Source organism: Bubalus kerabau, chromosome 5, assembly GCF_029407905.1.
Source record: "Bubalus kerabau isolate K-KA32 ecotype Philippines breed swamp buffalo chromosome 5, PCC_UOA_SB_1v2, whole genome shotgun sequence".
Classification (NCBI taxonomy): Eukaryota; Metazoa; Chordata; class Mammalia; order Artiodactyla; family Bovidae; genus Bubalus; species Bubalus kerabau.
The window spans coordinates 7,178,661-7,192,749 of NC_073628.1; the positions used below are offsets into that span (position 1 = coordinate 7,178,661).

Consider the following 14,089-nt stretch of genomic DNA (forward strand, 5'->3'; position numbering starts at 1 on the left):
GGGAAAGAAAGTTCTCCAGTGTACCCAGTGTATAGAATGAGGCCCTGGGAAGGAGAGAGATTTATCTGTGTTGTCCACGCTGTATCTACAGCATCTGTAACAGTGCCTGGCACATAGTGGGTGTCAATGAATGTTTATTGAATGGATGAATAGCGTATGTTTGTTTTTTTAAAAAAATTATTTATTTATTGGCTGTGCTGGGACTTTGTTGCTGCTTGGGCTTTTCGTTGTGGTGGCTTTTCTTGTTGTGGAGCACGGGCTCTAGGTGCTCGGGCTTCAGTAGCTGCTGCACATGGGCTTAGTAGCTGCGGGTCCCAGGCTCTAGAGCACAGGCTCAATAGTTGCGGCCCACGGGCTTTGTTGCTCCATGGCATATGGGATCTTCCCGGATCGTGGATCAGTGTTCCACTGGCAGGCAGATTCTTCACCACTGAACCACCAGGGAAGTCCCTAGCCTATGTTTCTTGACTCATGTGACACAGTCTTTCCTGTTCCAACTTTTGCTAGAGGCATAAATGCAGAGCTGACTTTTTTTTTTTATTATTATTATAAGGAAAACTATAATGTCAGTTCAGTGACAAAAGGCAGCTCTCGGAAATTGAGGGTGGCGTGGAGAATGTGACTATCTACAGTGCCAGTGGCAAGCATGTCATTCAAGCACAGAAACCCAGTGGTGCCACTTTCATCCATTTAGGAACTGGAAATCGAAATTTGTGTGTGAAATCTACCAATTTTTATCATTTACTTATGGCTTCACTGTGTGGCTTGCAGGATCTTGGTTCCCCAATCAGGGATTGAACCCAGGCCCTCAATACCAAAAGCTTGGAGTCCCAACCACTGAACCGCCAGAGCATTCCTTGAAACCTACCAGTTTTTAAACATTGACTTCAGCTTAAAAAAAGAAAAAGAAATGAGTCAAATAAAATACATTTGTGGGGCAGATTTGACCTATGGGCTGTCAATGTGTGGCTTCTGGTTCATGGTCTCTGGTTCTAGTTCATCTAGAACTAGACAGTATATGTGAACTTTGGTAAACACTGAACTGTGAGCTCCATAAGGGCAAGCGCCTTCTGCTCTGTTCACACAGCGCCGGTTCAATATCATTCTCTCCTTCCTTAATTCAGTCAACAAATGTTCATTGAACACCTACTATATGTTAGCACTGGGTATCCTGTGATGCAAGGCAAACAAAGATGGAAACAATTAGTGTGGTGCAGGACATTCAGTTAGTGGTGGATGGTGACAGGCAGTTCATTTCAGTCACTCAGTTGTGTCTGACTCTTTGCAACCCCACGGACCGCAGCACGCTAGGCTTCTCTGTCCATCACCAATTCCCAGAGCTTGCTCAAACTCATGTCCATCGAGTTGGTGATGCCATCCAACCATCTCATCCTCTGTCACCCCTTCTCCTGCCTTCAGTCTTTCCTGGCATCAGGGTCTTTTCCAGTCCTTTGAATCAGATGGCCAAAGTATTGGAGCTTCAGCTTCAGCCTCAGTCCTTCCAGTGACTATTCAGGACTGATTTCAGGTGACAGGCAAGGGGCACTGAGATCTGAATGCGAGGTAGGAGCCAGCTGTGCAGAGCAGGGAAGAGCATGAAGTGTAGATGGATCAGATGGCTCAATGGCCCCAGAACGGGAGGTATCTGTGTGTGATGAACTGAAGGGTGGCTGGATCGTGAGAGGGTGGGAGGGTGTAAGGTCTGAGCTTGGAGAGGCAGGTCTGCCATGTCATGTGAGGCTCAGGGCGATGGGCAGCCTTGGGGTCTGTGATGGGGAGAAGGGAGTGCATGGACAGGGGAGGGGAGCTGAGGGTGGCAGTGGGGAGATCAGCGAGGAAGCCACTGTCATGGTCCAAGCAGGAGGGGATGGTGGCCTGGGCTGGCTGCAAAACGAGCCACGAGTGCTGATTCCAAGTGTCCTCAGCAGACCTGTCTCTTTGGTACAGTGGACAGGGGTGTGAGGAGACAGAACCCCAACAGGCAAGTAAGGACCATGCTCCCCAAAGACCAGTGGCTGGCACCCATCTTCAGTGCTTGGTTCCCATCCTGAGCAGCTCTGGGGAGAGCCAGGGCAGGAGTCAGATGGAGAAGTTTTAACCCCTTCCTGTTCTCAGAGAAGGCTTCTGGGAGGAACTGGGAGGGGGTGAGGGTGGGGTTTAGGCTTAGAGGCATGGCGGCTGGAGATGGAAGAGCTTCCAGAAGCTGTGCTGAGAAAACAGGCAGAACACTGGTCCTGGAGTCGGGCTGCCCCAGCCAGGGACTTGGACTAAGCCACCTCTGTAAGGAGGGCTCCAAGTTCCAACCCTGCTGTCAAGAGATGCTTCTGATGCGCTTTGGCCGGGGGGACTAGCAGCTCTTGAGAATGGACTCAGCCTTAAAGCAGACTGCTGGTGCTCGGGCCGCTGAGGCCTCTGCCTGGCTCAAATAGTGGCCTTTCCAGCCCTGTTTGACAGGAGCCCTGAGGACGCTGCAAAGCCCCTGGCAAACTATGAAGTGCAGCCCTGACGCCGCCATCGCTTGCCGAGTTTTGTCCTGTCAGTTTCCAGGGCACCTGGAATCTGCCCACACCTCACTCTCCGTGTTTCCCACTCCGATCCTTGGGAACTAAATGGAGTCCTTGGGGCCCAGCGTGCTCTGGCCCCGCTGGCCTCCTGACCCCGTTAGTCTCCCTTCCCGCTGGTTATTTGTGTGCCCGCCACGCTGTTGGCTCTCTGGCCACTGAACTGGCCAAAGCTGGTTCCCAGCTGAGGCCTCTCCTCCGCTGCTCCTTCTGCCCCAAGGCATTTCCCCACTTGATGACTGGCTCTCTCTACTCACTCAGGTTTCAGCCAGACATGCCCTCTTCTAAGAGGCCTCTCTGAGCACCCCAGCTAAATCCTTGTCCCACCAGTCACTTCTGTCCCATTACCTTATTTTATTATTCTTTTTTGCAGCATCTCTTTCCATGAAATTTTGATTTGTCTTGTCTGTTCCATTCTCCCCCAGTGTAAGTTCTGTACATGAGGGACCTCTTTTAACATCATTTTTAGTAGCTTTATTTAGATATATTTCACATACCCATAAAATTCACCCTTTCAAAGTGTACAAGTCAGTGAGTGGGGTTTTGTTTTGTTTTTGGCCATGCTTGTAGGGCCTTAGTTCCCCCAGCAGGGATTAAACCTGCACCTTCAGCAGTGAGAGCACAGAGACCTACCACTGGACCAGCAGGGAATTCCCAGTTCAGTGGGTTTTAGTATCTGCACAGAGCTGGGCAGTCGTCACCACTGTCTTCAGAAACACTTTCATCACCCCCTAAAGAAACCCCCTACCTGTTAGCAGCCACTGTCCGTTCCTCGCACACCCCAGCCCCTGGTACCCATGGCTCTGCTCTCTAGGGATTTGCAAATTGATGTGCTCTTTTTTTACATAAATAGTTTTTTAAATTTTTATTTATTTTTTAACTGAAGGATAATTGCTTTACAGAATTTTGTTGTTTTCTGTCAAACCTCAGCATGAATCAGCCATGCTGCTGCTGCTACTGCTGCTAAGTCACTTCAGTCGTGTCCGACTCTGTGCGACCCCATAGACGGCAGCCCAACAGGCTTCCCCGTCCCTGGGATTCTCCAGGCAAGAACACTGGAGTGGGTTGCCATTTCCTTCTCCAATGCATGAAAGTGAAAAGTGAAAGTGAAGTCGCTCAGTCGTGTCCGACTCTTAGCGACCCCATGGACTGCAGCCTACCAAGCTCCTCCGTCCATGGGATTCTCCAGGCAAGAGTACTGGAGTGGGGTGCCATTGTCCTCTCCTGAATCAGCCATAGGTATACACATATCCCCTCCCTTTTGAAGCTCCCCGATGTGCTCTTTTTAAAGTGCTTCGGTATCGCTAGTGCCAGTGCTGTGAGGATGGATTATCTCCCATTTCACAGAGGAGAAAACCATGACTCGGGACCCCTCTGGAAACGGACTTTCCCTATTTTAAGCCTTGTGTCTCATGTCTCCCCAGAACTGGGCTGCCCTGAGGAGGATGGAAACAGTAGAAAGAGAAGAAATGAGTGGGGGGATGGAGTGGGGAGTTCCCTGCTGCAGCCCACACCCGGGGCCTCTGGGCTGGGAGGTCACTCTTAGGGGTGGGCTTGCTGACTGAAGATTCAGTGCTGGTGGACTGAGCTCAGTAATGCCTGGCCTGTGCCAGGGGCAGTACCAGCAGCCCCCTCCCACGGGAGCAGACACCTGGGCAGGCAGGTGAAGGCGGAGAGTAGCTGCCCTGAGTGGCGGGCCAAGTGGCTGTTGCCTGAAGGCTGGACGCCACCTTTTAGGAGCTCTGTGACTTTGAGCAAGTGACTACACCCGGCTGGGCCTCCCTTTCCTTCTCTGTGAATGGACCCCATCCTCAGGTCCCCACCAATGTGAATCCATGCGGGTGCTCCCACCACAGCACCCAGAAGCACAGCGCCAGGAGCTCCCTCCCTCCAGACCCTGGGCCCCAAGGAGCCAAGGCTTTGAAAGACTGGTGGCTGTCAGGCCGAGCGGGGGCCAGAGCCAGCATCCTATTTCCTGACCCTTTGAAGCCTGGCTCCTCCACTGTAAAAAGGGGCTTAATAATCATTCTTCCCTCCCTGTAAGTGGTGAGGGCTGGGCATGTGCAGTTATCAGCACCCTCTGGGCCTCAGACAGGGAAACCAGACAGGCTCCTTGTTACCCTCAAGCTGCCTTCCCTCCCAGGGCTGCTGTCATCCCGACCTCTTTCATCTTAGACTTAATTAGCCGACAGCCCCACCCTGCAGCCTCCCCGGCAGGAGTCATCACTCCCATTTTATAGGTGGGGAAACTGAGGCACCTAGAGGGAAGTAGTGTGGGGCTGCCGCCTATGAGTCAACTGTGGAGCCGGGGCCTAGAGGAGCTGGGACTAGGTTTTCCAGCTGAACTTGTCCTTTGGGGTGGATCCACCTGGCACCCTGGGCACCCAGAAAGCCTCTTCTCCAGCTCTCTCTACCCCACCACTCCCTACCACCTCTCCTCTGGAGGGCAGCGGGATGGGAATAGGGAGGGGCCTGCCAAGCCTGGGGCAAGGAGAGAAACCAGTTGGGGGCAGCTAGAATGGGGGCTCAGGCCTGTTTCATCTTCAAAGCAGGCTAATTAGAGCCTGGGGCGTTTCTCAGACCGGTGGGCTGTGGGTGTGGGGTCTGGACACCTGCGGTTCTGTGCCCTGGAAACCGGAGGTCAGTGGGGCCTCTGCAGCCTGAAGCCCGGACCCAGGAGAGGCTGCTAGGTGAGCCCCCGGCTCAGCCTCCTGAGTGCCCCCAAAGAGCCCTGGTCCAGCCCTCTGGAAGTCAAGGTACTGGGCTCCGGCACTGCTTGACCCCAGATCTGCGGCGTAAGGCCTCAGTCTCCCGGTCCGTGCTAAGCGTCCTAGGAGCCCCGAGACCCGCCGGGCCTTGCCACTCCGCACGTCTGCATCCCGTTGTCTTCCTGCTTCATTGCAGCTGGTGACTTGGCCCCGCCGGCTTTACCCTAGCCGACCGTCCGCACGGCCTCCGGCAAAGGTCAACAGCTTCCGCCTGCCTCGTTCCGGCGCCGGCTCCGCGCCCCCAAGCCGAGCGGGTGGGGGGCCCGGGGCTGGCGTCGGGGAAGCGAAGCCAAGTCCTGCGGTGCCTGCCTGACCGGTTCCGCCAGGCCCGCGGCCGCCCGGGACTGCACCTCGCACACCCCCCAGCGGCCACACCGAGAGCCCCAAGTACTCATGATCCACTTCACCCCGCGAGCCTGCGGGCGCTGGACTAGGGTGCGCTGCACCCAGGCGCCGGCGCGGGGCGCGCGGGTTGCCATTCTCGGCATCCCGGCAGGCGCGCGGGCCCCCGGCCGCTGGCCACCTGAGCTCCCCGAGACTGCAGTCGGCGCGCCCACGGGGACCCGGGCACCGGGAGCCCGGGCCCACCCAACTCCACCGCCTCTGCCTGGGCCTGCGGCGGTTTCGGGGAAGGGGGGCCTGCGCAGAGCGGGACAGTTACTCAGCTCCAGCGAAACCGGCGAGTCGGCACCTGCCGGCCGGGAGGGCGGGGGAGGTGTTGGCCCCGTTACGGCCCCGCCCCCGCGCGGGGCCCGCCCCGTCTCGGCCGCCCACGCGCCGCGCGCCCCGCCCCGCGCCGCCAGCCCGGAAGGAGCCGGTCGGCCCTAGCGCCAGCGTCAGCTGAGTCAGGCAGGGTGAAAGGGCTGGCCCGTTACCGCGGGCGCCGGGGGCCGGGGCGGTGCTGTGGTTTCGGTGCCGGTTGCGGGCAGGTGGCCTAATGAGCTCTCGGCACGCACCCCGCGCCAGCGGCCCGCCCGGCGCCCCCGCCCTTGCTCCCCGCGCTCTTACGCCGCGGGGACCCTAGCGACCCGCCCCAGCGTCACCCCCGAAGCCTCTGGGTTTCATCTCGGGACCCGGGTGCGGGGTTCCCGCTGGTGTCTGAGGGCGGCCCCTTCGGGGTCCGCGCAGCGGCTCGCCCGCCCTCTAGCGGCCCTGGGCCGCACGTCTGACCCTCCTCCCTCGCCTCTCTGCAGGGATCTGTGTGCCCGACCATGGGGCCCCTCGGCCGGGAAACCTGGGCCCAGCGCCTGGGCACCTTCCGGGCCAGCCCGTCCGCCTTCATGGCAGGTCCCGAGGGTGAGGATCTGGGTCGTGACCTGCTGAGCGACTTGAGGAGTGAGAAGCTGAGCGAGCCGATGAAGGTAGGCCCCCCTGCCCGAGCCCTGGTCCCAGGTGTTTATCCCAGCCCACCGTGTCCTGACCCTCAACTTCGTGATGCCCACCCCACGCCCTTCCCCATCTCCAGGTTGCCCTGCTGGCTCTGAGCTTGGAGTACCCAGCCCAGCTGTGGCCGGACGCCGCTGCAGCCGAAGCAGCCGCCACGTCTCTGTTGGACACTCTGGTCCTCCTACCCCCGCGGCCCTCAGCTCTGCGGCGGCCCCTGCTGCTGGCGGCCACCTCAGCCTTGGCGGCAGGAGGTGCGCTGAGCCCCGCCTCGGGAGCCTCCGGTCGGCTCTTGCCCCTCCTGCTGGGCTTGGCCTCGGGTCGCGATCTGGGGCGAAGCTTCGGCCCTGCCTCGGAACAGCGCCCCCTTCAGGCCACAGCGTGGGAGTGCCTGCGGGAACTGGAGAGCTGCCGGCCCGGGCTGCTGGGGGGCTGCCTGGGGCTGCTGCGGGCCCTGCTGGGACGCGAGGGCCCGGCCCAGCCCCTCAGCCTGCTGCTGGCACTTGCTCTGCGAAACGCCTTGGTGATACAAGCCAGGGCCGGGGCTGGCCTGCAGGGCCTACTCACGGCTGGGGAGTCTTCCATGGAGGGTGGTCCCTGGAACTGGACGCTAGCTGAGGAGGGTGAGGTCCACCTTCAGCCCCAGGCACCCAGTTGGCCGGCGGCTGAGGAGGACGAGTGTGGCCTTGCGGCGCTGGAGCTCAGTCCTGAGGAGGCCCGGGAGCTGCGGGCCACTGTGGCCCAGCTTCTGGACGCCTCCTACCTGCTCACTCCTGTGGCCCAGGCCCAGCTTCTGTGGCTCCTGGGCTGGGCCCTGCGGGGTCTTCGGGGACAGCCACCAGTGCTCTTCAAGCCACAGCTGGTACGGCTGCTGGGCACAGCCCAGCTGACACTGCTGCACGCCATGCTGTCTCTGAAGGCGGCCTTCGGCGAGGCCCTGTTCACAGCCCAGGACGAGGCCTTGCTGCTTCGCCGGCTCACCTTGGCTGCTCAGCACCCGGCCCTGCCGCTGCCCACCCATCTCTTCTACCTGCACTGTCTCTTGAACTTTCCTGAGAACTGGCCGCTAGGACCCACAGGTGAGGAGGCCGCCCCACTGTTGTTGGGGTCCCAGCTCTGCCGTGGCCTCCTGCCCAGCCTCCTGCATGAGCCGATGGCCCTCCTGGCCCGCCTGCACCTGCTGTGTCTGCTCTGTGTGGAAGACGAAGAAAAGGAGGGAAAGGGCCAGGATCGGAGTCCCCGGCACTATCTGGAGGAGCTCCTGGCTGGCCTGCGGCAGAGGGCGGCCCTGGACGGTGGCCCCCGGGCCTTGGCTACTCTCTGCTTCCAGGCCTCATACCTAGTTGCTCACTGCCTGGCTGGGCAACCTGTGGTACTGACACCTTTGACCCAGGGACTGGCCCAGTTGTACCGAACCCGGCCTGCACTGGCTCCCCATTTCGTAGATCTCTTGGATCACGTGGGCCCTGAGCTGCAGGAACCCTTGCGGGTGGCCTTGCGGCAGGAGGTGGTGTCCAGGCCAGGCAGAGAGGAGGCCCTCCGTTGGCACCTGCAGATGCTGGCCAGGGTGGCAGACGGGGATGCCCAGAGTGCCACCCTCAGCTTTCTGCGGGCTGCAGCCGCCCACTGCACGGACTGGGGCCTCCAGCAGGCCCTGCTGCGGGTCTGCCGGGCCCTGCTGCGGGCAGGTGTTGGGGGAGGCCTGGCGGATTTGCTGCAGGAGCTGGCCAGGCAACTGGAGGACCCTGATGGGCAGGACCATGCGCGCCTCTACTACATCCTCCTGGCCCACCTGGCGGGGCCCAAGCTGGGGGTGACCCTGGGCCCCTCCCTTGCTGCACCTGCACTAGCTTCCTCACTGGTGGCTGAGAACCAGGGCTTTGCTGCAGCGCTGATGGTGCAGGAGGCTCCGGCCCCGATTCGGCTAAGTGTGGGCCCTCGCAGAGCCGAGGGCGCGGTCCCAGTACTGCGGCTCCAGGTGGAGGTGCTGGAGCCAGTGTATTCTCTGGAGCTGCGCTTCCGTGTGGAAGGACAGCTCTACGCACCCTTGGGGGCTGTCCATGTGCCCTGCCTGTGCCCCGGCCGCCCCACCCGCCCTCTGCTCCTGCCTCTGCAGCCCCGACGCCCAGCTCCCGCGAGACTGGCTGTGCGTGCCCTGTATAGCACAGCCAGTGGCCTCACCTGCCACGCTCACCTGCCACCCCTGCTTGTGACCTTCGCTGACCTCTTCCTGCCTTTCCCCCAGCCCCCTGAGGGGGCCCAGCTGGACTTCTTTGAGGAGCTCTGGGACTCCTGCCTACCGAAGGGCGCCGAGAGTCGCTTGTGGTGCCCTCTCGGGCCAGAGGGGCTGGAGGCCTTGGTGTCCCGCCACCTGGAGCCCTTTGTGGTGGTGGCCCAACCCCCCGTCAGCTACCTTGTAGCCATCCGTCTGCCCCCGGACTCGAGGTTGCTGCTGCGGCTGGAGGCAGCCCAGGCGGACGGAGTGCCTGTGGCCCTGCGGACTGACGCCTGGGCCGCGCTGCCCCTGGCGGGGGACTACCTCCGTGGGCTGTCAGCGGCTGCCTGAGCCCCGGAGCCAGGCTGGGGTGCGGGTGCAGGACTGTGGCCTTTGCAGGCTTTTGCCCAGGAAGGGCTTCTGAGAACCAGGACACAGCGCTGTGGCTCCTTTCTTTAAAACACACAAAAAATTACATTTGCTAACAGCACTGACTGGTTTGTTTCCTTTGGGGACCTGATTGGGGGCAGGCATCTGGGATGGGGATCAGAGGCTCTAGGAGAGCTTCCAAGCTATGAAACCCCCAGACTGCAGGGCATCAAACTTCCTTCCTGCCCAGATATGCCTGGCATTGTCTAGAATCCCTGCCCAGGAGGTAGAAGAAAAAAAAAAGCCACATCTTTGCTTCCCAGAGAGGGAAAACCCTTGCCCCAACCACCCAGCAACTTAGGAATGGAAATGAAGCTGAGCTTGGACCTGACCTGTGAGCCAGTGCTTTTCAACTCCAGAGCTTTGCAAGGTCCCTACACCCCGAGCTTCGTTTAGCTAGGATGGTGGACCAATGGGAGAAGCAGTGAGAGGAAGCTGCAGCAGCCTGGTGGTCCCTGCTCTAGGGAAGGGGTTCCTAGGCTGTGTTAATTGGAGCCAACTCGGAAGGATCTGGTAGTAAGGTTTGGGGGCTGATGGAACGGACCTCCCATGATCTGGGCTGAAATGAGGATGACTGCCTCACTGCAGCCTTCCAGGCTCTTCAGTCCATGGGATTCTCCAGGCAAGAATACTGGAGTGGGTTGCCATGCCCTCCTCCAGGGGAAATTCCCGACCCAGGGATAAGCCCATTCTGTGGACCTAAGAATCTTGCCAGGTAAGGAGACAGTTCCCCTAGTCCTCTTTCCAAATATGCAAGATACTTAGAGTTCAGATGTATTGAGGCCAACTCTGCTACTAGTCACCAAGCTGTTTTCCGCACACATTGCCTCACTTCATCCTTGCAACAGCTCAGCAGGGCCCCACAGATGAGGAAATCTGTAGGCCAGAGGGGTTGAGTGATTTTCCTACAGTCACCCAGCTGGTTGGAAATCATGTTTTGTCATCGTGGAGCAGGTTTCCATTACCACAGGGCCGCGTCCCCACCCCTCCCTGCCCTGGATGTCCCCCAGAGGCTGCAGGAGCAGCAGTCGTGAATGCTGGGTGGAGAATGGCCAGAGGCTTGGGCCCTACTGCTCTGGGGAAAGGGGCTCTTTGGCCCCTGCCTCTTGGGCACCCAATCTTCCCCTCCTGTTTGGGGTGGGCGAGGGAAGGAAAGAAGGGCTGTTGCAGAGCTGGTCAGGAGGAGGTCTGTCCCAAGCTGGAGCTGCTGCAGTAACTTGACATGTGATCTGGGCAAGCCGTTGCCAAACCAGTAAGTGTTCAGTTCCAGGAAACAGAAGCCAAGTCTGCCAGTGTTGAAGAGTGTCTGGAGTAGGTTAGAGCTTGGACTAGGGAAGAGACTGGAAGTTGTCTATAGGATTTTTGAAACACGACCTTTGAAACACGTCAATTCTGGGGACCAAAGAGGTGGAAGGGAAGGGATTATGCTTTGGCATTTGAGTATAAAAGGGGAAACAAATGGAGAAATTTCACGAGTTCCGCAAGACAAAAGAACAAGATCAGAGGACCCACGCTCCTCCCCTGCTCAAAACAAATCCTTTGAAGTGTCTGGACTTTTCAGTGTTGACAGAAGAGGGCGCACTAAACTAGGGCTCTTAAAAAATACCCAGCCCCACAGGACAGAACAAGAAAAAGATTAACAAGTTCATACAGAGTTATTGCAAAATAAGAGAAAACGAATTTCGTGACATATCTATGAAGCCCAACTCACACACATTCCTGAACAAAAACATCCAGGAAGCAAAAGAAGCTGTAATATAACACTCAGAACTAAAACAAGCATTTGAAAGCATGCAAAGCCACCTAAGAAATTTAAAAAGCCAAGACGAAATGAAGAGAGAGTTGATTGAACTGGAGGCAGGAGGTAAGCAGGTGGAGTTCATTCTGTGTGGGCAGAAACTCCAAAAGATCAATAGGACAGTTGAGAGAGGAGGCTGGATGGGCCCTGCCCAGATAAAATATAAAAGAGATCCCATATTTCTCATTCTTGAAGTCAAAGGGACCTTCCTGACTAGAAAGCTCCTTGGAGATCCAAAGGGGAGTGATGCTAAGGCTACCTTCCAGGCTACCCACTGGAATCCACTTTGGCTGAGATGTGAGTGGACACAAGAGAGGATCCTGAGATATACCACAAACGGACTCAGAACCACACAAATCGAAATGATGGATCAAAGGAAACCCAGAAGAAATGCCCCATAAAAGTGATTCAAACTCCCATCAGGTGCTACTGTCTTTCTGAGCCCACCTGAGTGTCTATGCACATGTACCATTCTCATTTCCTCCTAAAAAACACTTCACTTGTTTCACTACTTTCTGTTTTTGTGGGAATCCATTTCTGCAAAGCTAAAGGGCCAGGGCCTTGTCATTGACCACTGCTTGTGTGGCTAGGATTCAGCTCTTGCTGACATGGCCCGACTTCAATCTCTGAACGGGAACTGAAACCCTGCTTCAAGCCACTGAAAGTGGAGGCCACCCGAGATCAAACTCAGGAAAGAAATGGAAGAAACAGACAAAATTAACTAGAACTAAAGATTACATTATAAGATGCTTGCAGAACAGACTCAAATAAAAATATGATAAGTGGCATTGAAGAAAGAAAAACAAGAGAATGAAAATGAGATAAATACATAGAAGGGGTCAGAAGGAAGTAACGGAAACAGAAGATAGTCAAAAAGGAAACACATTTGTATTATTGGAGTCCCTGGAGAAAAACTAAACAATGAACCAGAAAGTGTAGTCGCTCAGTTGTGTCCGACTCTTTACCACCCTGTGGACTGTAGCCTGCCAGGCCCCTCTGTCACTAGGTTTCTCCAGGCAAGAGCACTAGAATAGGTTGCCATTCCCTTCTTCAAGGGATCTTTCCAACTCAGAGATCAAACCTGGGTCTCCTGCACTGCAGGCGGATTCTTTACTGTCTGAGCCACCAGGGGAACCAGAACTGGTATTTAAGACTATAATCTAAGAAAACTTTCCAAGAAAAAAAAAATCTGCACATTCAAAGGGCCCACTGGGAACCTTGGGAAATTTAACCCAGAATGACCAACTTTAGGAGTACGTCAAGGCTGTATATTGTCACCCTGCTTATTTGACTTCTATGCAAGGTACATCATGAGAAACGCTGGACTGGAAGAAGCACAAGCTGGAATAAAGATTGCCGGGAGAAATATCAATAACCTCAGATATGCAGATGACAACACCCTAGAGGAGGAAAGCAAAGAAGAACTAATGATGCAGGGAGGGATTGGAGGCAGGAGGAGAAGGGGACAACAGAGGATGAGATGGCTGGATGGCATCACTGACTCAATGGACGTGAGTCTGAGTGAACTCCAGGAGTTGTTGATGGACAGGGAGGCCTGGCGTGCTGCGATTTATGGGGTCGCAAAGAGTCGGACACGACTGAGCGACTGAACTGAACTGACTGAACTATCAATTTTGAGACATATCCTCACAAAACAGATTTCAGAGTTTTTTTTTTTTTAAGTTTCCAAGATCTCTAGGCAGAAAGAATGAATAACTTACAAAGGCAAAAGAATTAGAAGGGCATTAGACTTTTCGGACAGGGAGGCCTGGCGTGCTGCAATTCATGGGGTCGAAAAGAGTCGGACACGACTGAGCGACTGAACTGAACTGAGACTTTTAAAAACTGATGTGGAAAGCAGCACAACAATGCAACAGTATTTTTAAACTGTGAAGAGAAATAAACAAATGCCCTGTTTGAGGAAGACTTTAACATCCTTTAATCAGTAACTTGACAGATCAAGCAGGCAGAAAATCAGTAAGGATGTAGTTGAACTGAGCAGCACCATCAATCAACTGGATTGAGTTATAGAATGCTTCTATAGATGATGGAACATTTATAGATTACAGAATATTGTATCCAACAAGGGCAGAATACATGTTATCAAGGCACATGGAACATCCACTGTGACAGACCACATTTTGGGCCATAAAACAGACCTTAACAGATTTAAAAGAATACACATTTGCTCTTGAATCACAATGGAATTTCAACAGAGAAAAGCAATGAAACCAAAAGCTGGTTCTATGAAAAGATCAGTAAAATTGATAAGCATCTAGCCAGGCTAACTAAGAAAAAAAGAGAGAAGACACAAACTACTAATATCAGAAATAAAAGAAGGGTCACCACTATTGAGCCCATGGACAGTAGAAGGATAATAAATATTATGAACAATTGTATGCTCACAGTCTGATAACTTACATGAAATAGACCGATTCCTCAAGTGACACAAAGTAACAAAATTTACACAAAGGAAAAAAAATAACCCTTACACATGGGAAAATAAAAGATTTGCATAGAGCTATCTCTAGAGAAAGTGAATTAATAATGACAATAGTTAATATTATGTTCTTAATATATAATTAAACTATAATATGTGAGATGGGTTAAACTAGATAGGAGGAATCCTTTCACAATGTACATATATATCAATTCATCATGATGTACACTTCAAATATTTTCTAATTTTATATGTCAATTATATCTCAGTAAAGTTGAAAAAAAATCTCTTGAAAGACAACAAAAAATAGTGAAAACCTCCTAAAAAAAAAAAGCAACAGGCGAGATAGTTCCCTGGTGAATTCTACTTGTGAAAAAAAAATTGAGAAAGAACAATAGCAATTCTTTACAATCTCTTTCAGAAAATATTAATAGAAGCAGAGGGAACAACACTTCCTAACTCATTCTCTGAGACCAGCATTATCCTAATACCAAA

The 14,089-nt window shown here is 54.8% G+C and overlaps 1 protein-coding gene across 1 annotated transcript; it reads left to right on the top strand.

Annotated features, from left to right (window-relative positions):
* The first annotated feature begins 6,060 nt into the window (after positions 1-6,060).
* Positions 6,061-12,162, top strand: AP5B1 (adaptor related protein complex 5 subunit beta 1). Its single transcript, XM_055580788.1, has 2 exons — positions 6,061-6,690; positions 6,795-12,162. Exons 1-2 carry the CDS (start codon positions 6,541-6,543, stop codon positions 9,276-9,278), a joined length of 2,634 nt encoding a protein of 877 aa, XP_055436763.1. The 5' UTR covers positions 6,061-6,540; the 3' UTR covers positions 9,279-12,162.
* The last annotated feature ends 1,927 nt before the right edge of the window (positions 12,163-14,089 follow it).